The sequence below is a fragment of the Rhopilema esculentum genome, chromosome 20 (assembly GCF_057945365.1).
Source record: "Rhopilema esculentum isolate cy_ngs chromosome 20, ASM5794536v1, whole genome shotgun sequence".
NCBI classification, from domain to species: Eukaryota; Metazoa; Cnidaria; class Scyphozoa; order Rhizostomeae; family Rhizostomatidae; genus Rhopilema; species Rhopilema esculentum.
In genome coordinates, this window is record NC_142834.1 from 15,751,192 (window position 1) to 15,773,030 (window position 21,839).

Below are 21,839 nucleotides of genomic sequence, written 5' to 3' on the forward strand. Positions count from 1 at the left end.
CAGGTAGCTTTTGCTCCAGACCAGTAGCTAGCCAGGGTTGGAATACTGGAGGGCCAATAAGGAGTCTGACCGCAGAGGGTCCTGGTATTTACCCACGGGAAAACTTTTGCTGACCACACCTTTAAGAATTTGAGAAAATGCCCCACTTTGTAAATTCTATGGCTATTTCACGTGGGTATAGTTGGCTAATGAAACACAATAACCGTCATATGTAGCTTTTTGTGGCTGAGCCCATTCTACAACTGTCTATTTCCTTCACAATTCTTCTTATAACCTTTATATTCTGAATTGTGTAAGGCGAGGAAGCGCTGCGTATAAAAACTGATTTTTCAAAGTTGTAAGCAAAATATCTAAAAATAATAAGCAATATGCATAAGTTTCAAACTAAATCCCTTAACCTTGGAGCAAAATCTGCAAAATCCCCGACAAGCATTTCAGAATCCAACTTTTTAATTTCTATTTTATCGGGAATCTCTAAAGAACGCGAAGGACTCTTCTATATAAAGTCTTAAACAAGGGGATATTGCAAACGATTCAGTAGAGATATAGACGAGGGTCCCCTGCCAGCGAAGCAGGCAGACAATTTTTCAACCACGCCTTTTGGATTAGCTTAAAATTTCAGAACATTTCTTACAGTCGTTTGCTTGCTACTGCTCCAGACTCCTTACTTGAAAGTCTCCTTATTTGAACTCCTTATTACTCCTTACCAGACTCCTTATTTGAATATTGTTAATATGCGTGTTCAATTGCAATGCTCATCAGTAATATAATTAAGGCCTATTTATAACACTCCATTTTAAAAGAAAATCTTTCGAACTGAATTTATAATGTAGTATCAATTTGCAGAAAAAGCAAGTAGATTCTGACTAAACTTGGAAGCAAAATCAACATTTAAACATTTTAACAGAAAACCAAATTTGGAGCATATGACAATCATTGCGAGTTCTTGGTTATATAGAATCACAAGAAACTAAAGTCAATTATATAGAATCTTGAAAAACAAAATTGCGTTTGTAGAGCGACATTTGATAGCAATAGAAAGTAACCTAAGTGAAACCCAACCTAGAGTAGAAAATATTAAAACTGTATATGATAAAATTTTACATTAAAAGTGTCAACACATTTCAACTAAAATGCTTAATTGTCTCCAATTTAGTTATCGGTCTGTTTTGTTTGACCATACAACTATGAAATTTAAATTCACAACTGGTGACATGATTTATTTTTTGCTCTGAATTTTTAATGTTCTCTGATCTAAGAGTTTAAACAGGCTCCTGCTTTGACACTATCAATTTCGTACTTCGTGTATGTGCGATTCAAAAACGTTATAACGACTATGAAGTTTCGCAAAAATTAAATTTCCTCTATATCGAATATCTTTTTATATCTATAATTTCTGTACCCCCATTTTGAGCGCCATCTTTATTATCTTTTTTCTAATTCATCATTAGAACTTTTGTTTATTTTTTCCGCAAAAGTTTTCCTGAATTTCTTGTTTATTAAAGTAAAATTTTAGACTGGCACAAATTTTTCTTTAGAACTGCACAAAAACTTTTAGAACTGCACATTTTTTATAGAACTGCACGTTAAAAAAACCTTGATCTAACTCGCCAAAAACCGCCGAAAGAGCAAATTGCTGCATTTTCGAACGAAGGTGGATACGTGGAGGCTAAAACCGAACCGAAGAGACAGAGAAAGACGATCTGGGAAGGGTCAAAGGGGGTAGACTGTCAAAAGACTCTGTCAATGAACAATTTGAAGTTTGCTAACGGATGGCATAGACCATCTTGGTAGGGAGAGATTACGTGCTCATGTGGCAATGCCTCAGGGAGTTCATGGCCATTTCTCAACGAATTCGTAACACATTTAACTCATTTTGAACATTGAAAGGTATTTCTTGATGCTCCTTCAGGTTGTGGGATTCAGATTCAAAAGTTCTTAAAGTACATTTTTGTGACGTCATCACTCCACGCTACTTCAAATTAATCAGTTTCACATGGGTACTTCAAAGCAATCCATGCTAAAAATACTATAATTGAGTTACGGGTCTTCAAGACGCTAAATTTTACTGTTTCTGATAATACCTTTTTTGATTCCCTGAGAAAGAAACGAAAGAGGCAAGTTCCCTTATTGCAGAAGGGATACTTTTAGAACTTGATATCTTTTGAATTGACACTTTTGCTTAAGTAAATCTCAGTAAGTGTATACTATTTCTTTTGGAGGGCAATAGTCTGAGACTTGGAGCCGGCTGACGTAATGTTTAATTAGTGTTCCTAGACAAAAAAAGTGATACACGACGCTTTTCAGAACTAGCTTTTCTTATGGCTCTATTCATCAAGTTCTTCCTCGATATTGTTTTGTTTCTGATTGATTGGCCCAGGCTTTTTCAAATCCAATATGATTTCCAATCAATGTGTTGCAAGTTACATCAGTTTTTGATATCGAAACAATTCCAGCTTGTTTTCATAAGAAAACGACCCCTTAAATCTTGTTTTCCAAGTCACTCCAATTGGGCAACACCAAATAAGGCTTCCATCGCTTTTCAAGCCTACAATTTTGTTGTTTTGACTAAAGGCATTTGACTTTTCAACCATTGATTGACTAGACATGGATAAGCATATATTAATATCTGCTGAGCCTCATACAGTAATATATATTAATTTCTCGTAGCCAGTTTGCTGCATGGGATAAGATCACAAGTAGTAGCACTATATCACCGAGAGACATTTTACACAAACCTAGGAATAGGATTCGGATGCTCAAATTGATGTTAGTAACAGCCTGGGGAAAAGTACTACGAAATGAATGAGGGAGACTATCGAGCAAAATATCACAGAAGACAGTACGAAAGTAGAAATTGGCCATTTTTAAACACTGAAATGATTTATCATGGATTATACTATAAGCAGCATTGTGAAAAATTCTGTAAAGTTACAAAAAGGCATAATGCAGGGGTCATCTTAAGGGAAATTTAGAACTACCCATTTTCTCGGCATGTCATTGAGATATCTTAAAAAAAGACAAAGGACAACATCTGATACTACGAAGGAATAAGGTCTAAAGATATCTCTCACCAGAAAACTTAACTCCATCTCAGGAAAAAGAGCATATTATCCGGTTGCATGTGTTGTAGAAGCAGTTTAGAGTTGTAGCATCCAAAGTCTGAACAAATACCTTTCATAAAGGTTTAATATCAATAGTGAAGTTCTTAGTGCGTTGAAACAGACTTGAAAATTCATGGATTGTTATTCCCAGAATTGGATCCGAGCTTCTTGTCCGTAGAGTTTGGCGATCTCTCGATATAAAGATGCAAAGTATGTATTTGGTTCTTGGATCCTTGGACCCGATTTCCCAAAACTGAATCGACCATCGATGAAGCCAAAAACTGCTTAGCTCCTACAATCCTTCCATTATATTTATGCCGATTCCTACAATTAGTAAGTTAAGTCAATTTTTTGCTCGAAAAACGCTACTAGTTGTAAATACAAGTATTATTAAATTGTACTCTTAGCCGCCCCAACAAAATGGACGATGAATATTTGGTTACTTGTTTGCTTATTATTTTTTGGTATAACTTTGTTGATAAATTTCAAGAGTCTCCATTGTAAGAGTCTTTCACGGCTGCATGTTTTTTCATTGAATAATGCATTGTTATGCTCATAATATTTAACAATTACTGAAAACGAAACAGTTGATCGACGCAACATCAAGAAAGGATAACGGCCTTTTAGCAGGTAGATGTCGTGTCTGCGAATGTCGTTTGACCTCGATGATTAATTCACATGACAACAACATTGTATCTTATTCAAAGCAACAAGGAAATTTGTTGATTAAATCAAAAACTACAGGTGATTATCAGACGACCTCAAAAATTTAAAGTAGCTGGCGGGAACTTGAAAATGAAAGTCGGGAACAGTCGAATGACAAATTTTGATGGTCAATGTTTCATTGCATTTGTTTCATGGTCAACGTTGGGTAGTCAATATTTCCAGACGGGTTCAGCAAAATGTGCTATAAATCAAAGAGATATAAACAAAATACATCAAAAAGATAAAATGTTGGAAATCAAAGTCAAAAGTTTCACAGATGGTCTTAAATTGATGTTTCAGTCTTCATTTCATCTGTCAGTTGATTGAAAACCTTTTCTCCTCGAACTATTTTGGACAAACCAGCTAGCAATCTGTTCTAGATCACTTTTCGTTGATAACATCATATTTTTTACCAGCGACGCACAAAACAGAATCATCAGCATAGATGGTTTTTTCAAATTGTCTGGTAAAGGTTCTTTCAAATCGATATCATTTACCAGTAAGGTAAAGAGCAACGAACACAATTTAGATCCCTGCAGAACTCCAATGGTTTTTCCTTTGGCTTGAGATTCTCACAAAGTTCATCATAGGGAACAATTTGCTTTCTACCAAAGAGATAGCCCTCGAACTGCGCTCCAACCAATTAAGCACCTTGTTTTTGCGCTTCGTTAGATAGTGCTCACGCACAATCCACCATTCCAAAACCATTCCAAGATCATGCTATGCAACATTTTGTTCTCAAACGACAAACACTGCAAAGCCTCGCAGAATAAATTTTGCGAACTCACAGTGTTTGATCATATTAACTATAGTTTGATTTGTCCTCTTCCTTCACGCGCATTCTTAAAAACAATGGCACTGCTGATATCTGGGAAGGAAAATAAGTCAAACTCCAATCGTAAATTTTGGTAAGACCTGCCGTGCCAAATTGCTTTTGCTGTACTTGATAAAATATGCCGCATTTAATTGATTGAAACGTCGCACTTCTCATGTACTTAAAAAAGTTTATTTATTTTGGCGTAAGAGAAGTTCGACGTTTGAACAGGGCCTAAGCGCGTAAAAGCTGGAAAAAGTATTAACAGAATGTTTATAAACATTCGATCAACAATTCGTGCGAGAGATAGTATAAAAATATGAAAGTGTTAGCGAAATATTTAACAATAACTGCAGAGAAATATTCTTATTTGTCACACTGTTGGTTCAGCGATGTTTGCGTTTTTCTTATACGTTCATGGCTAATTCATCGTATTATTTTGCATTAATGTATTAAATATACCTTTTGAGATCAATTACGTTTAAGTTCCCCAGAGAAGGATTGGACATCTGGCAAATTTCCCATCACGTTGGATGTTTTTCTGAAGACCTTGAGTTTTATTATATCTAGCAATTTGCTATAACGTTGAAAAAGTGGTTTTTGCCATTTATTCTGACGTTATTAAACAGCAAATGTCATATTGAATAACACCTTGACACAATCCATGCGAATAGGTTTTTGAAAAAAGCAAAGAAGAGCGGAAACATATCATTTCAAATGTTGAGGTACCAAAGGCTTATTATGTTTTTTTGCTGGGAAGATGGTCCCATTTGAAAAAATTTTGGTTACGCCTCATGGGTCAACAAACTTCAAATTCCTTTTTTAGTTTATATTGGAGAATGTAGCAAAATGCTTTTGGTTAGTGAGGTATTGCAGCGTGCATTCAGTTATTGCATTTAGCAGTCTGCAGTTAGATTTTGGATGAAAACAGATAAGAAAAGGCTTGCTTATATTCACAGCTACTGAGGTTCAAAAGTGACTTGGATGCTAAGAGAAAAACATTTTGTCTTTCAAAAGCTCGATCTCGCAAAGCATTTATAATGAAGGTCGTTTCAAAAGCACTGTTGGGTCAAAATTTAGGGGTTACTCTGGGCTACTCTATTCCAAAAATATGGATGTAGATTTAACTTTAAAAAAATTGTTAATTCCAGAAAAATTCCTCTCACTCGCTTTCTAAGTTTCTGGAGAGAAAAATAAAAGCTGCGCATTTCAAATCACTGACTTAAGATTCAGGTAAGTCAGAATAAAACTGCTTATCTTATAAAGTGAAAGGTATACAGGAACAAAGCAATAATTGAATGGTGTGAATGCAGCGCAGTGGAGAAAAAATGGGAATGCAGCGCAGTGGGAAAGGTGGTGGGTGATGTAAGGGGATGTGGGTGGTATTTATTTATTAATTATAATTTATTTCGTGACATTGGATTCTCGTCGTCGTATTGCTTTGTTCCTGTATACCTTTCATTTTAAAATCTCATTCCAAGATTCACAGAATCCAGCGGACAGCCTATTCTGCGGTACTTCCTTCTCACACTTTATCTTATAAAGACTGATGCGAACTGCACAAATGCATGGGCTTTTTTAACTCAGCAACAGATTTGACAAAGCTCAGCTGTGTCATTGGAATTGAACGTGCATTCTTTTATGTGTTAGGGCTGTAATTCACAGAAGAATTATAAATATAAAAACAATTTTGAAAATATGAATGTTTTTAATTCCTTTAAAATATGCACAACAGAAGAACAAGTACTTTGCCTTTGGTCTGCACAATGCATCAGACAGTGCGTGGATGTGTGAGTTTCCTTCAATAGATGAATAACTTCAGAATGACCTTCTTTGTGTAAGGAAACGCAAATCAAACCGAGCGGTTTCCAATCTTAAGAGAAGAAGCAGATTCAACAAAAAAACTGACAATGATTTTTAAAACAGAATATAACTAGATGAATACAGATTTACCGGGAAAAAGTAAGAATGCGCCATTGACTCTTTATTATACAAAAAATAAGTTCTCCGAAGGCTAAACTATCCACACCACCTGATGAGATTGAGGCAGAAACAAATTGTCACAAAAATCTATGCGGATATTTTGGAGGAGATCTGGGGCAACATATGATTTTTCTGCTGTAGAAAACTGCCCAAGAACTGCTAAGACTTTGAAACAGAAGATGCCCTGATAAGGTTTTCAAAAAGAGGTTTTGCTGTAATGCCATCACGATAAGTCGGAGCCCCCCCCCCCCCCCCCCTTGCCACCTGTATTCTACTATCTTCTGACCGAGTCCTAAGTAAAGTCAAAGGCAACTATAAGAAGAGATTAACCAACTACCTTACAGCGAAGAAAAAGCATTTCGTCGAAATTTGTATTACTTTCAATTTTGTAAGCTGGACTGCCGGCGAAACTAAATAGTATACTTTTGGATTTAGACTTTTAGATTTTAGATTTAAACGTCCACTACTGCTGTAAGAACACTTTTAACGATTCCTTCTTACCTATTTCTATTACAATAAATTAATATGTACAAAAAAGTTCTTATAGAGTGAAACACGTTCTATAAACAGCTGAAATCCGTTACTTTGCAATGTAACAGTATCCACTTCACCATTGCACACCATCCCCAAAACCAAACGAGGACATCTCAGCGACATTAGTGGTGCCAGACTCGTTGCTTGCACCTTGGCAGCGAAATTCAATTGATTCAAGTTCTTTTAATAAACTTCCGTATTCGGAAAGCGAACATTGATCATTTACAAGGGTTAGCTCCCGCTCAATCGGATCCAGTTCTAGAAATCGAGATGTTGCTACTGTGTCCTCTTCCTCTGCGCAGATGTCTAACACATCCATTTTGAATTCATTTAAAAACGAATCTGGAAAGATATATACATTTCGTAAAGACATTTTCTAATGTCCGTTAAGGAATAATTGAAATTGACAACTGGTTCTAATTAATGCTACGAGTAAAAAAATACGATAAAAACAAATGATAATATCAAGCGATTGTCTGAAAAATGAAAAATCAAAGACAACAGCTCAGAGCTTACCTTCAAAGTCTGAACGGAAAGGTAAATCTTCCATTTCAAGTAGAGAAAAGTCAACATCTTTGCTTTTTGAAGAGTGACATTCCTTTAGTGGGTTGGTGAAAGATGGCCACCAAACACTCTCCGCCAGGCGGGTCTTTGAGAGATCTACCAGATACTTTGGCAACTCAAGTTCTGGCTCTGAAAAAAGACGTGAACTGTAGAAAACGGAATACAAGATGCAATAAAAATCAGAATGGGGTCAGTAAAGGGCCAGGGGGCTATAGCCCCCGATGGGGGGCATGCTAGCCAAAACGTCGGGAATATTCTAGCCCTCCTCTCACCCCCGGTAATAATTGTCAGCTCACTCTTCAAATTTTTTGTGTGCCATTGAAGGATGAAACAAGGAAAAAACTTGACAACGAATGAGCAACCCCCTGTCGTTGATTGACGGGGGATGGCTCATTTTTAAAAAAAACAAGTTTTTCGTGTCCCTAGAAAATTAAATGGCTGGCAAATATTAACAAGATGGGAGTGGAAGGAATTAGTTGTCATGGACATGTTGAAAGGGTCTGCTTACACAGCTTGACAAAAGGAATTACTTGCACAATCCTTATGTAACTGAGTTGAAAGCCTTATAATTCGTTTTGATATTTCTGAGAAAAGATATTTTTTGAACATTTGCGACCTGTCAAATTGTACTCTCGTCTCGACTGAAACAAGCTTGTGTGCAAAGAATTAAGCTTCACTCTTTGTTTGCTCAGATGAAGATAAAAATGAAGAAGAAAAGGCTATTGGTTACGAAAATTGATTAACGTTGTTGCTGCTTAAAGAAAGAGAAATGAGATAAAGAATTAATCTTAAAAGGAGAGACACTTAACATTCAATTTGGAAAACAGGGAGATTGTTCGACAAACAGACTTAAAAACTATGACATAACAACAACCTGCTTCAATTTAAAGGAAATATGTACAAAACGACAGTAAAAAAATATAGCCGATAACAAATGTCCGAAGTAGTTGCAACGAATCACTGGATATTCATTTATCTATCAATTTCAAATTTAAAGTTAGTGAGTTACTGTCGTGAAATGATATTTCTGAAGAACGCTGAAAATAATATCTGCAATAATAAGCCTAAATTAGTTAAAGAATTCAAATCAAAAACAAAAAGAGCAATAGGTGAATGGTCAATGGAGCAAATTTGAGGCAAATTTGATTAACCTGCATCACTACAGTGAAATAAAAAGTCAGTATTGGAGAAAGTAAAGAAAAGAAGAATGATACTGCAGAATGATGCAAGGCGGGCAAAGAGGGGGGCGAAGAGGGGGGCAAAGAGGGGGGAATTGCCCAGGATTACCCTTATGACCTGACAGGTTGCTTGGTTCTAGTCTAAGTGGCAATAGCAAGAGCACAGATTCAGCAGTAGTTAAAAGAGGAGTCATGACAACATTTTGCCAAGGAGGGACACTATATAAACGAGCTTTCACAGGATCTTCATTACATACATACACAGAAGGGTCTTTGATCGAGATGCTACAAAACAAACACAGCCCTCACCTTAGGTATTTAGTCAGAGAAACAAAGTTCGACTCAGGTATGCAATCAAAGTGGATCAGGCATTTGTGGCTGAGTTAATTTGGCAATCTACTAAAATAGCAAGTACATTACACCCTTTGAATAAATTCATTTTATCTTTGCATCGAAGAGCAGCGCTTCTTAAACCGGCCACACTTATCATTAAATCAACATATTGTCAAACCGTTAAAACTTGAATTGGAAAGTTATTCTGAGAATGCAACAATAAAGAAATGTTGGTAAAGACAAAAATATGATAGACACAGCAGACGAATTGAGAGACAGCGTTACGTCAACGTCATTGGAATTTACTTCAAAACAGTTGTTAGTGCGGCCACTTATTGTATAACAGTATGGGGCACATCTTCACCTGCAATATTAAACGCTGTTGATGCATTGCATGCTAGAACGGCAAAAATGATTCATAAAATAAAAGGTGCAAGATCTACGGAAGAAATCCTGAATAAAGCTGGATGGGAACCAATTAGCTACATCTATAAAACGAGGGTACTGATGTGGATGCATAGAATTTATTACAAAACATGCCCAAAACAAATTTATGAACAATTCGTGAACGAAAAACAAATTTGCGAAAACCTCTTCAAGTTGAAACCATAAGATACAAGAAAGAAATTGGACAGAACTCATTTAAGTATAGAGGTGAAGTCCTTTGGAACCCAATGTATGTTTGTATATGTAAACGAACCTTTATCAATAAACGGGAATGCAGTCTCTTTCTGAAACAGACCAGGTCCAATGTTTCCTTTTTGTCTTGCAGATCCATCAACGTTTTTTACCGCCTCCTTCTCAATTTCGTCGTCCTCTAAAATTTTGATGGCCTTTTTATTGGATTTCTTGGACGTTCCTGATGGTTTCAAAAAGGAAGAGAATTTTCCTGGGGTTGTTAGAGATGTTCTGTTTTGCTGAACCCCATGAGTAGAGCCTTTCTTATCGCTCTGAAGGATGGTTTTTTGTGGTGCAATTACTCTTTGAGTTTGCAAATTGCGCACGTCTCCCAACGCTCTCCTCGGGGTCGCTTGATGGATGTTGTCTTGCACGAAAGGCTTTGGTGGATTTCCTGTGAACAAAAAGAATAAGCTGGATAACTCAGCAAAAAGAAGCGCATTACAACAAGTGTGACGTCAAGACAGGATCTAAGCTATACAGGTCTTTCTTTAAGAAACACATCAGACCAGGGAGGCTCAAAATTTCTTTACGTCATGTTGGTTTGAGCCTCAAACTTTTCTCAAATGTTTCTTACGAACATACATTTGTTTCAGCGTATCAGTTTGAGCAAGTCTGTAGATATAACTTCTAGATTCAATTGCTTTATTTCTCTGTAAATTCTTATCAGACAAGAAAGTTCAAACAATTTGCAACAGTTCTTAGGTAAACCATTGTATGTGTTAAGTATGTACAGTAGGTAAATTAATTTTTTCCTTGTGCTTTTCCTTTGAAAGAACATAAAAGAAACATGTTTCATGCAAAATGGTAAATCTTAATATGCTTTCTTGCAGAATTTTTTGCACAAAAAATTTCATGACAGCACCTGGCCCCTTGGTTGGTTGCGATTCCATACCCTGGTAAGTTAGTTGAGGGTAGCTGGGAGTGAATTTGTGTCAGAATAGTGAAAGGTTTTTAATAAGTTCAAGCTACGCCATGGATTTGGCAGGAAAGTCAATGACTCTTAGAGATGGCTGTATTCAAGACTGGCCTCTTACTCGATATCCCTATGCCTGGCTTGCCTTCCTGGTGGATGATGTTTTCTTGATCATGCATCACAGCAACTCTTGTTGATGCCATGCTTCACAAATGTAAATAAATCTGAAAATAAAAAAGAGCCACTGAAACATACCTGTGCTGTCACAATGCAACTGCAGAGATACACAGGAATAACATGACAAAGGTATAAAATAGGTCATAATTCATTTCAATAGAAACAAGAAAAATAAAAGATATGAAGAAACATTTGAAACATCAATAATGTCTGACCAATACAAAGCACACAACAATAAAACATGTGTCATTCCATTGAAAATCAATGACAAAGACTCTGATTTAACAACTCATTTCTCCAAAACCCTTATGCTAAATCCCCGGATGGAGTTTTTTTATGTTTTCGTATACCTTCAGCAACAAATTGCCTGTTTTTCAAGATAAGGGTGATTTGCCTATTTCAGGAATAGACATATAAAACTTGTCAGGAAAATCTTTATTACTGGAAATGCAGTTAATTGCTCTCAAATAAGCATGTGCCTGTTTCCTTGACTGCCTGTACTGTTGAGTGCCAGTGCACTTGCTTGCTTTTGGGCACCCCCCACTGGAGTGCCTGCCAATTATAGAAGAATGGAGTGTGGTATACTGAAATTGATACTTGTCTTGTTTTCCAAAAAAACATCTCACTACAATTAGCCCCAAGAAATAATCTTGATTGGGTTACACAATTCAATGCAGATTTTGGTAATTTGTTTGTTCTGATTGATGAAAAAAGTCAGTAGGTTTGAGTATCATAGAAATAACCAAGCCTGTGAACCATTAAACCCTGCCACGTGGTCTCACATGGACATTATCAACATACATTAAGACGATCCAATTGGTGTTTTTTATTAACTGATTTCCAAATTTTAGAAAACTGCTGATTTAGATGTCTGCTGGCTTTATGAGAATGTTACAAATTTGGTATTAACTGCTTTTCATGCAATAATTTTAGGGTTCATCAAGTCTTTATTAATACAGGATTAACAATATTATATATCTTACTTTGAAAAAGCCTGAAAAACACAGCATACTTGTATCAGGACTTGCACCAAGCAAAATAAAGGGGCTCCATAAAACGAGCTACTAAGAAACTCAAGGCCATCTATTTCACATTTCTGTGCAAAATTGTCGTTTGCAAAATTTGCATTTTCTTTTTAATGAAAATGAGGCAAATAATATGGTCCAAACAGAAACGATGCATTTTAAAAAGTGAGTTTAAATGATTCAACTCTCAAAATTGTTTTTATACAATTGTATTTACAATGCATGGAAAGAAACCTTTTTTATTCAAAAAGGTGTTCTTGTAGAGCTGGTCTTACCTTATGAGAAGCAAGATATATAATCTAGTAATCAACAGATTAGTGGTATAAACTCTTATAAATGTCATAAACCAAAATATTTTGGTCAATTGAGAAGATTGTTTAATATGCTTTATCAACATTATTTTTAAACAATATTTTGCTTCCTTGCAATATCGTTTTACATTTTCAGGCACTCCTTAAATCGCTCTCCCTGGTTATATTTAGGTGCACTTTATGCACTCGGCTCAATTGAGAGCCTTTTCATGCAAGGCCTGTTGCATCCATCTTCACCAAGCAAGGTGAGACCCATGCTAACAGTCTTTGTAATATGAAAATAGGCCGCGTGCGGCATTTCGCACGCCTTGGTTACTTTGCGCGTGCGATGGCGTGCGATGCGAACCGCTTTTTATCGGTTTTTTCTCATCCCTGTTGTCAAGAACTGGGTGCTGCTTTTGAAGAGACCTTTTGTGTTATAAACTGAACGGAAACCAAGGTAATTGACAGAGAAACTGTTCTTGTTCTTTTTTAAAGATGTTAAATCTAATTAGTCACTTAAAGAAATCTGGATTGAAAAAAAATTATATTACCCGTAGACCCTACTCAAATTCTATTACCTGTGAATATCTTAGCGGATATTCATAAAAAATATCTTACCGTTAGATCGGTATTCCTTTGGAATTGAGCTAACAATCAAATGAAAAGGTAGAGAAATGACACAAACGTCGAAATGAACACACTTTTTTTGGGCACAAAAACAAGTTTAAAATAATTTGAAAATAAGTACAGTCACTGTCACTTTCTTCTTCATCAGAGCTTTCTTCAGCTTCCTCCTCCTTATCTAGCTTAGGTTTCTTCGATAAACTGTTGCACTTATCCTACTTTCGCTTTCTGCTTTTCGAAAGATAGATCTCCGTTGCCTTTTTCAAAATATTCTCCCTTTTTTCGTCAGTCCATATAATGTCATTGACTGCGATGTGAAGTCTCATCTCCATAACCCTGTGTGACATTATCTGACAATAATATGCTGAGAATACTGAATGCTCTCTCTACCGATGAATTGGAGCCAGATATTGCAACCATTATCTTTGCCAGAATGCACAGGTTGGGGTACTCGTCTGCCCTGTAAGAAAGCGTATTTTTCCACAGCTTTCTTGCTTCAATCCCACAAGCATTATATTGTACGTATTTTTTGAATGACTTCCATTCCTTGAAAGCTTGAAAGGGGGGGGGGGTTGAAAATAGCTGCAAAAGCAATGATCTCTGGGACCCCGTAATCCTTGTTGTCGTTCCATTGCTTTCGATCAAACAACTTCATCGTACTAAACAAGCCATCAGCATCATCGAAGTAGCAACCTTCTTTTTCCGACTTGAAACCGAAAATTTCGTTCTTTCCTCAACCAATGAATGTTGCCAGCTCCACTTTCTTTCTTTTCGCCATGATTACCGAAGAACAGAATAATCAATCGAACAGTGAAAACATCTCTTGGATCGAAAATTTAAATTGCCGGGTTTTGACAGTAAGCACCAGGTATTGATTGCAGATTAATCCCCATTGGGTCAACTGTTAAGCAATCTTTTTGACGCTGTTGTTAAATCCCTTATTGGAATACTTTAACAACACCTTGGACAACGACAGAACCGACTTTGGCGACTTTGAGTTGAGCAATTTTAAAAAAATTTTGTGGCAAATTCTTTGTTTTGCGCGTGCGATGATTAGCACGCCTTGGAAAATTTGCGCGTGTGTGGAGGCGTGCGCGTGCGATCGCACGCCTCATATTACAAAGACTGTGCTAAGCCAAAACTTAAAATACCACTTGATCAACCAAGGGAATGAAAACACCACAAAACACACACCTTACCACTAACAAGTTTTACACAAATCATCAGAAGGCCTTGATACTCCTGTATTGCCCATAAACTAGTAGAGCAATACAAGAAAACAAGGAAGCATGGCACAACAGACCATAAAAAATAGCAAATTATAACCATCTCAAGCGAATTAATGAAAGCACTAAAGCTCCTCATGAAATTAGCTCTGATTAAATTTCAATTACTCATCATTAAAATGTTTTTTTTAAATTAATGGAAGCTGAAAGCTTACTCACTGATCAGCAGGTATCACTTAACCCCAAAATATTTTTCAAATTCTACATTGCCAAACCTTTAGCAACAAATTCTCCATTGTCAAGCCAGGGTGGACTTCATGTAAACCTCATGTCAGATATATTGGCCAGTAAAATATGAATTAGTGCCAAAGGAATTTTAATAATACAGACAAAAAGCTGTATGATACAATGGATAATAGAAACTATGAATCGTTCTTTTGGCCAAAAACACTGGCGCAAGCACACAGACAACAAACCCATGCAGTAGGTAGGCATACCCCACACAACATTTTTTTGCTCAAATCCCGTTTGCACATTTTTTCAAATTTAGTACAATCTGGGCAGTTGAAGCTCGTGTGAATCCTGCGCACAGCCTTGCAATTGCTATTTGAAAATAAAATCCTGCAGCTTTTAATTAGCTATTTTGCAACATTATTTGTTCCCGCACAAGCATGATCAATATAACCCCTCTGCACGACTGCACAAAATTTGCAAGGATGTATATTTCCCTTTGTTTCAACTAACTACTGTTAGTGAGACCTGTGTGAGGACATGCAGAACTACTGAGTTGCATGTCCAAATGAATGTTTCAATACATGCACACAGGAGGGAAAATAAGCCTCTTGAAAACCGAATACCTTATCCTTTTAGAATCTTCATTTTAGAATAAAATCTAAAATAACTTTTAAAGATATAAAGAGCATGATACTCACCGCGACCACTCGAGCCTATGCGAACCAACAAGGGTTAAATTATTGTGACTTCGAACTTAGGCCAATCGACAAATCTGCCGCCTTCGATTTAAGTCGTTCGTTGACCAATCAAATCAGTGACTTCTGACAGGGATTCAAAATGAAATTTTAATGCTCCTTCGCAATTACAGTATAAAACAAACAGTGGAATATAACGAATTCTGAAGGACACCAGGACATAGTTCGTTATATCGGGAGTTCGATAAACCGAGATAAATCGTTTTTAGGTCTTTTCAGCAGTACACACAGATCTTCAGCAGATCTCCTATTTGAAGAAGAGAGCTTTTTCATTAATCTGGCGTTCTTGCAGATCTTTCAGCTCAGGAATTTGTAGAAATGATACTTGTTCATCCAACCTGAACCCAACCCTTCTTAAATTTGCAGAAGTGATACCTGTTCATAAAGCTAAATATAGTTTAGACGTTTCAAACTATCGCCCGATATCACTGCTACCAATATCTAGTAGAACCTTAGAAGACTTTTTATAAAAGACTTATAGGCTTGCTTTCCAAAAGTAAATCCACCTCACAAGCAGTACTAGACCTTTTCAACCAACTAGCAAGTACTGTAGATAAAAAGAAGCTTATTGCTGCATATTTCTTGATCTTGTCAAAGCTTTCGACCAGTGGCAATTCTACGGGGGGGGGGCCAAGGGGGCCAAGGCCCCCAGAAATTTTGTTTGCCCCTTATTTGTAATCGGGGTGGACATTTTTGAAATTTTGGCTCCTTTCTAATAAGTTACCAAGTAAAAAACCAAGTGTTACCAAGAGTTCTGTAGTTACCAAGAAAAACTCCTTCTTGACAATAATTTAAATTATATATTTCGTAAATAATATCACGAAGATCCACCTTCTTGCGGTGGGGTGCGCAGGATCAGCCTAATACCATCCCAGTATACCTTTGCAATCTACTATTGCTTATCGAAATTGTATGACTTGAAATTCTGTGTAAAAGAATGATTTGCTTGATCTCATGGAGGTTGGGTATAAGACATAACTACTATGGAAAAATTTTACCAATCAACCTCACAAAGCTATTAGACTTTTATTTTTTAGAAGTTTAGTTCTTCTGTTGAAAACCATGTTCATGATGCATTATTGTTAAACAGATAAAACTCTGTGAAGTAACAGAACAAAGTTACTTTTGGTCAAATAAAAAACGGTCCCAAACCTTTAGGGGCTCCAAGTAACAATTTATATTTTTTATTTTTCCTAGGGGACACAGCTGCTCCTTACACCACTAATAAAACTATTTGGCATAATGATAACAGCCTCGATAGAGCTGTACCAAGGACATACTTATCTATGAGGAGCTAAGAACCGGTGCCTCGTAGCTAGCTAATTTTGAGCCACCACGCCACTGCTTTACATTCTACTAGTTCCCAAAGTAATAGCTAGCGCTGGCTCCTATAACTGAAAATTTGGCCCCCGGTTAGCCCCCCCCCCAGATTTTTAAGGCTAGAATCGCCACTGCTTCGACACGGTTAACTAAAAAATTTTACTAGACAAACTCAACCACTATGGTATAAGAGCAAATCCTTTAAACTGGTTTCAATCGTACTTATCAAATAGAACACAAAAAGTTTGCATAAATGGGACTTTATTTGAACCCCAAATTATCACACATGGTGTACCTCAAGGACTTTTGCCTTGAAGCCAAAAGACTTTTGGAAACAAATTAAGCGATCATATCCTTCAAATAAGAAAAGTCCAACATCTAATGTGTTTCGAGTTGAAGGTGAACTTGTTTCTGATAAAAAGAAGATATCAAACGGATTTTGTTCCTTTTTCACCCAACATTGGGTCTTCCCTCCAAAGAGATGCCTCTACGTTGAATAGTAAAACTTGGCAATTTTTTAATGGAAAACCAATTTATACACAGATCAATCCGGAATGTAACGTATTCAAGTTCAGGACTATAGAACTGAATGAGATAACAACAGCCTTAAGATCAATAAAGGTTTCCAAATCTGCTGGCCCAGATAACCTACCTGCACAACTTATAAAGGATGGTGCAGAACAGATCGCGGCAATTTTATACTTTCTAGCAAATCAAAGTCTTCGATCAGGATCTTTTCCGAACAACCTATGTTCGGATCTTTTCCGAACAACCAACTGTATTAAACATCCTATCTAAAGTGCTAGAGAGACTTGTTCATCGACAACTCTCAGAGTACCTAGGACGTAACAACCTCCTTTCTTGCAGTCAGTTTGGGTTTCGACGAGAACGATCAACGCAGCATGCAGTAACTATTTTCACTGAACATATCCGAAATAACATGGAACAGGGTCGCTGCACAGGCGCATTATTTATGGACTTTCGTAAAGCTTTCGATACTGTCCATCATGGAACACTGCTTGAAAAGTTAAGATGTTATGGCATACAAAATACAGAGCTTGCTTGGTTTGAAACTATTTGTCAACAGAAAGCAGTTTGTCTGCTACGATCAATCAACACCACAAACTGAGCAAATGACATATGGGGTACCTCAAGGATCAATCCTTGGGCCTCGAATAAGAAAAAAATTGATTCTATCCTAGACACTAAAATTGATAATATTTCCATTAAAAAAAGACCATATAAAATATCTTGGTGTTCTTATTGATAGCAGATTAAATTGGAAACAACATACACAAAATGTCAACACAAAAGTATCGAAAAGCATCTGAAAACTGGCAAAAATGGGACACTTTGTTTCATTAGATGTACTAAAACAATTGTATCATGCTTTTATTTCTCCTCATCTCAGCTATGGTATCATTAATTGGGGGTAGTATTCCAAAATCTGTTACGGCCAATTCAAGTAAAAGTCTTGAAAAAGCGATTAGAATTATAAACTTTGCAGGCCATGGAGCTGAGTCGAAGCCCTTCTTTTCTAAACTAGGTTTACTAAAATTCAAAGATTTTTATAAATTTATAAATTTGAAACTGCAAAATTCATGCACGATGTTAACAACAAGAACATCACCCGACCTGTTTCAAAAAACCAATGTACGACACAACTATAAAACTCGCCAAGACACCCAGAATCAGTTCTCTTTGTCTCTGGTATCAACTGAATGTCGTAAAAAATCTATTAAATTTAATGGAATCAAAATATGGAATGAAATACCCTTAGAAATTCGTTCTATGTCTAGTAAGAATAAATTAAGTAAATTTCTTTATAAGTGGTTATTGCAACATAGCGAAAATCCCAAATATTCAGTCAAGCACTCAATTGTATCGTGAATATTGAGTTCAACCCCCTCCAATGCACACCATTTTTGAAACTAACTGCAGTGTTCCCTCTCCCACCTTTTATACTGTGTTACTACTAGGTATTTTCTTTCTTTTTCATTTTTATTTTTTCTTCTTTTTCTGATTTGTCCCGTTACTGCTTTTTATTCTTAAAAAAATTTCCTCTTATAAGTTGGGACCAAGAGATTGGCAAAGCCGTTATGACTTCAATTCTAGCTGGCGGTTGCATGACGTCTTCGATTACTTCACATTCTTATTTTTGTTGTCGCTCATTGTCATTGCCAATGTTCAAAAGTGTCAATGTATTCATCCGCAGTAATTCCTGACGCAATCAAACTGTCATCCCACGAGTCTATCAGGCAGTGCCTGAAATGTATCATCAGCATGTTTTGCCGATGACAATAATGATTTCCAACATGAGAAATAAATAAATGCGAAAAATAATTAAGTATAAATAACAAAGGACAAATTTATGAAAAGTTTGTTATATCAAGGGTAATAATTATGAAGGGACCCAACATTTGGTTCGTGTTATCGAGAGTTCGTTATATTTGGGGTTCGTTGAGCCCTATCCCAACAATGTTGGGAGTTGTTAGGAAGGCTGGCCAAACGATCCAACAATTCACCCAACATTTAGCACAACCGTTTTTGGGATACTCGGATTGAGTCCAAGACGACCTAAGCCTGCCATCCCTGATCTTGAAAGCAACGCTCTTTTTTTCCCCCAAAACTCTATTTATTGCCTTTACGGCCTCGTTGTACTCATCTTCACTCATTAAATCTCTTTCTTCGTACTCTTCCATTATCCAATATTCTTCAGTCGTCCAAATCAATTCTACTTTCTTCTTTTTACAATTTTGATCTATGCTTCACAAACTCAAACTTTGCGCGCAGCGCTATTCACATTTACAAATTGCTTACAGCGCTTGCGTAAAGCCAACAAATGTTGGGCAACCAGGCCAAACGAGCCAACAACGCCAAACAGCACCTTGAACAATAGGGAATATTTTAATTAATATCCAATAGCCGCCAACATTTTTGACCAGTTTCAAATCGAGCCAACAATTCAGCCAACATCTTTCCCAACAATGTTGGGTGACCCAACATGGTGGCCAAACGACCCAACATTTGAGCCAACATGCGAAAAGAGCGTGTTGGCTGAAATGTTGGGTGAAATGTTGGCTCGTTTGGCCGGGGCTTTAGTTTGTTATACCGGGAAGTTCATTATATCTGGGGTTCGTTATACCCAGAGAATTTGCAAGGATTTTGTTAGGGAGAATCCAAGGAGCCAGACATTTAGTTCGTTATACCGGGATGTTTGTTATATCTGGGGTTCATTATATCGGGATTCCATTGTAAATTTTAAAAATAAAGGGGAATTGATTGGAGTAATTTTCATAATTGAAATTCAACAGCAGGGACGCTTTAAATAGCGAAACTAAAAAAAGAAGAGGCACCCGGAGTTTATAGGGGATTCACACTCCCATATGATTGAAAAGGTCGATCTGCATTAATTAGAAAGGGCGATTGCCACTCCTGATTCTTGTTAACGGTAGATTTTTCATTTCTTTGCCTACTTGCAACTTTGCCTAGCTTAGTTTTTAAGCTAGGCTAGATGAAATATTTTTGCGTGCACGGAATTTAGCCTTCAAATAAAGGCTGATAGACTAAGAGGAATGTATTTCTAGCTATTGTCGAAACTGTTTCATATAGTCAAAGGCGCGTTTTATATCTTCGGGGCTACAATTCATGAATTTTAAATCACGTGGTCCAAAGCTGTTGTAAAATACGAAAAGGCCCGTCAGAATTGAGAAGGGGCGCTTGGTGAGCTGATTAAATTTCCTTTGTAATGTTGTACTAAAATGCCCTCTTCCCATTTAATTTCGTCCCGACAACACTTCAATTACATGCTTACCTACAACTGTAATAATGCGGATCACTGACAACTTTAATAAGTCATGGAAATATGACAGAGCACAAAAATGTCAACATGCTCTAAATGCTTATCGAATTTCATCTATAAATAAATTCTAGAGACTCAAATAAATATTTCTAGGACCAGAATTAAACAATGTTTTTGAGACTAAATTATGGATACACTGGCATCCAGGGGGATTTAAACCATTTAATGTTTGATGTCGCACTATTGCAAGAAATCGTTAAATTCTCTTATGAGAACAGACTGTTTTATTCTTTATTTAATGTTTCTTTAAAAAGATTCCTATTCTTTAAAAATATTAACAAGTTCAAATGTTGATAGATAATCGTTGTGAGCTATTCTTGTTGCCCTTGCATAGATCTTTTTCTGCTGCAAAATATCCAATGAATCCTTCCCTGCTACAAAATATGCAATTGCTAATGACCAAAATTTATAACCTCAATCCGGGCTTCATGAGGAGAGATAACTATTTAACTGCAAACTCACAACTGTTTGCGATTACCAGAGGTTGTCTGGAAAATGGTAAAGAGCAAAGACATATCCAGTAAAGAGGCTTGGTTTGTGGCCCTCTTTGCCAAAAAATGAAATATTCTGACACTCCAAGTAAATTAAAGAAAAATTTCAACTATGGAGCAAAAATATTTGTACCGTCATAGTGGGCAGGGAAAAGTTGGCTTTCGCGCAATTTGAAAACACATATAGAGAAAAATTGACTCCTCTTTACGTAGGAGCACCATATTTTGCTGGTTTATCTTCGAAAGTTATGTTTTTAGTGTTTCCAAGGGCGTGGTTATAACAAATTTTCTTATTTGAGAGTATCTTGACCACTTTTTGTAGACAGTTTTTGACACAACGAGAGATTCCGGAGATCTAAATTTCTTCACTCAAGACATACCAATTTGTTTTCAGGAAATTCTTCAAAGATACATTCCCAGTTAATATCACTTCTGTCAATTTCTGCAAGAAACTGCGAAAGTCCGACATTTTTTGAGAATACAAGCATGATATCCTGCTGTAAGCAGCAAATTTTGGTTTATGACGATCATTATATTTTCAACAACTTTGACTTGATGAGCGCGGTGCAAAATTTAAAACAACCAAACGCGTCTTTATAATTATGCATAGCTTTGAAGAACCCAATTTATGTTAGTAAAGAAGTCAACCAAAAACACGAGAATTAGTTTTTATTTATGCATATCGAAAAAACCATTACTCTTTTCAGTCCTTTTCCTATTGATGTCACACAGAAATCTTTAAAAACAAAAGAAAGGCAACATTTGACTTTTGAGTTTGAAAGAAAAATGCCCCTGCAATTTTCTTAGCAAGAGTACAAATGCCAAATAATCTAAATTTATTGTAATTCGAAGGGAGTCTTAATGAATAACTTTAAAAAATTAATATCTATTCTAAAATCTCTCTAAGCTGGAAAAAGGGTGATTAGGCATCCTTATGACATTGTAATAAAATGGGAAACACAGTCACCAGAGTTTTTGAAATCTTAATGTTCTTAGCTCGTTATATTGGGGCCTCCCCACATT

General features: G+C 36.5%; 1 protein-coding gene across 1 annotated transcript; it reads right to left on the reverse strand.

Moving 5' to 3' along the window:
- Nucleotides 1-6,261: 6,261 nt before the first annotated feature.
- Nucleotides 6,262-15,203, reverse strand: LOC135687429 (uncharacterized). Its single transcript, XM_065203985.2, has 5 exons — nt 15,087-15,203; nt 10,931-11,033; nt 9,916-10,287; nt 7,657-7,833; nt 6,262-7,482 (listed from the first exon to the last, which is right to left on the reverse strand). The coding sequence occupies exons 2-5, from the start codon at nt 11,010-11,012 to the stop codon at nt 7,214-7,216; spliced, it is 900 nt and encodes a 299-aa protein (XP_065060057.2). The 5' UTR covers nt 11,013-11,033; nt 15,087-15,203; the 3' UTR covers nt 6,262-7,213.
- Between the last annotated feature and the right edge of the window lie 6,636 nt (nt 15,204-21,839).